General features: G+C 23.1%; 1 protein-coding gene across 1 annotated transcript; it reads left to right on the top strand.

Moving 5' to 3' along the window:
• The first annotated feature begins 880 nt into the window (after nt 1-880).
• MS3_00011173 (uncharacterized protein) lies at nt 881-2,856 on the top strand. The gene has a single exon (XM_035730435.2). It carries the CDS (start codon nt 958-960, stop codon nt 2,836-2,838), a length of 1,881 nt encoding a protein of 626 aa, XP_035589382.2. The 5' UTR covers nt 881-957; the 3' UTR covers nt 2,839-2,856.
• Nucleotides 2,857-3,083: the final 227 nt, after the last annotated feature.

Below are 3,083 nucleotides of genomic sequence, written 5' to 3'. Positions count from 1 at the left end.
AAACAGACCGGGTTTATATACCAATTAAGCAGACCATAAAATAGAAAACAACATTTGTACAAGATTTGGCCAAATGTGGCTGTGAATGTGCGAGGTAGTGATTAATAGACAGGGAATAATTCAAGAATTGGAAATCGTATAATAAAAGTCCATAGGTTAAAACAAAGCTTATAATAAGAGGAATATGAATATGAATAGTTTAGTTAATTAACAATTATACGACAAAAATATACGCACAGCATTAGTCCATAAATAGATCGCAAAAAATTACCACTCATTATTCTTATCGTGATACAACAGTTTGCAATCCCACTACCACCAAATATCCACAAACCAATGTTTCGTGGACTTAATTTACTGTACTTTCATTCTGGATATGTGTTAGGTCAGAAACTATATATATATATATATATATATATATATATATATATATATATATATATATATATATATATATATATATATATATATATATATATATATATATATATATATATATATATATATATATATATATATATATATATATATATATATATATATATATATATATAAGTTTCTGACCTAACACATATATAAGTAACTTATATTTTATCAATGACAGTTTTTCCTTACACCTGAATTAGTTGCCGGTTTACTTACTTACTTACTTATTCCTGTTACCCCTCTCAAAGGAGCATAAGCCGCCCACCAGCACTTTTCATCCAATTCTATCCTGGTTAAAACATACCAAAATTGAAACTACATTCTATTTGAATTATCCACTGAATTAACCAATCATATCATTATTTCACATAAATTCATTTGACCAATCAAATGAAACTACCACAATTTACTTGTACATTAGTGAATTCATTTAAAAGGATCAACTTAGTTTCTAACATAAACTGAGACAAAAGCTATATAGTTACTAAGGAAAAAAAATTTTTTGTTTCTATCATTTTGTATCTAATCAAGATGACTTCATTTAGTTCATATTTTGTTTGCGATTATATAAAACATTCAATTATACAAAAATCATTTATCGAATCAATCCTTCTATCAACGATTGGATTCATTCATAATCAATCAGATAATATCGAAAAATTATCATCCACCGATTATCTCTTAGAAAGATATACAAATATGACTACTACTAATCTATCATCATCATCATTATCATCTTATATTTATTCAACAAATAATCAAAATGATCCGTTGAATGTATTCAACAATAATGCTCCATTGAATACTTTATTGATTCCTGTACAATATGATTCAATGTATAATAATAATAATAATAATAATAATAATAATAATAATAATAATATTCCATTATCTGTTATAATGATGATATGTCAAACAATTGAATTAATATGGAATTATATACCACCATTAATATTTTTTATTGGTACCATTGGTAATTTATTTTCATTTTTAGTATTTTATAAACGTACTACATTATATCCATCTACACATATTTATTTATTATTTTTAGCAATTGTTGATGAAGGTGTATTATGTATTGGTTTATTACGTAGATGGTTAGATAAATTATTATTTATACGTATAGAAGATAAACATTGGTTATTATGTAAATCAATACAATTTATTGGGGTGACAACAAGTTATATATCTGTATGGATTATTGTATTAATTACTGTTGAACGTACTATAGTTGTTATATCACCAATCAATTCAATTTGTATTAATCGTATTAAACGTTCATATATATCAATTATTATTTTATGTATTTTATCATCAATAATATGTATACATTTTTTTATCACTGTTAACTTAGTAACAACAAATTCTAGTTACTATGATCAAAATCATACAAAATTTCCCTTAGCAACTAATGATTATTATTTAAAATTCAATATTAATAATAATACTATACAATTATTGAATAATAATTTACATGATTTAAATGATAATTTAATATGTGATTTTTATTTTATATTTAAACAAAATGGTTTTCAATCTATATGGATATGGATTGATGCTACATTATATGGTTATTTACCATTTATTATTATATTAATATCAAATATAATTATATTAATTCATATACGTTGGGCTACAAAACAACGTGCTCATTTAATTGGTAAATATTCATCAACAAAATTTTTATATCATCAATATACTACTGATAATAATAATCCTATTCATCATCATCATCATCATCATCGAAATAATAAAAAATTACGTAATTTATCAATGAAAATGAATCAAATTGTTCATTCTAAAAATCAATCATCTTTATGTTCATCATCATCATTATATAATAGAAAACATTTGACATTACATTTACAAATGATTACACCATATAGTCCAAGTACTGATTCTTTGAATAGTTGCCATAGTGATGATTTACATAATAATAATAATAATGATAATATTGATATATTTCATCCAACTAATCATAGTCTGATTGATAGGAACTTATGTAAATGTAAACATCCAAGTGTCAATATGCAATTAAAACCATACAACAACAACAATAATCATCATCATCATAATCTAAAAGGTATTACTAATAAACCAATTAATCTAATTACAAGATCATCTCATTTATATTCTAATGAAATGCGTCAATTAACTATATTATTAATGTTAATCTCATGTGTATTTTTAATGACAACAGCACCAGTTGTATTAATTAAATTATTATTAACATGGAAACAACAATTTCTTATACATAATATGATACTATTAGAATTATTTGATAATATAGCTGAAGTATTAATGTATATAAATCATGCTATAAATTTTTATTTATATTGTGCTGTTGGTTCAAGATTTCGTAAAGAATTTAAAAAAATATTTGATTGTGAATTAAAAAAAAGAAAATATTAAAAATAAATGGAAATAACAGAGATATTTTCTTTATTTTTTGTTTTTTTTTTAATATTTTTGATTGATGGATACAGTTTGTGTATCCATGTATCTTTTTTGAATGTTTTCTGTTGCTAAGGGAAACTATATATTGATATATGTATGATCTATTGTGATGTGCGTGTGTATGTGTGTTACTTATATCGATATAAGTAGTATATAACACTAGTCAGGAATAGAATGTTTGATAATAGAAAGTAAAGAAG

The sequence above is a fragment of the Schistosoma haematobium genome, chromosome 7 (assembly GCF_000699445.3).
Source record: "Schistosoma haematobium chromosome 7, whole genome shotgun sequence".
Taxonomy (NCBI): domain Eukaryota; kingdom Metazoa; phylum Platyhelminthes; class Trematoda; order Strigeidida; family Schistosomatidae; genus Schistosoma; species Schistosoma haematobium.
Note: the sequence above shows the minus strand (reverse complement) of the source record. Positions and strands in the feature narration are given on the sequence as shown.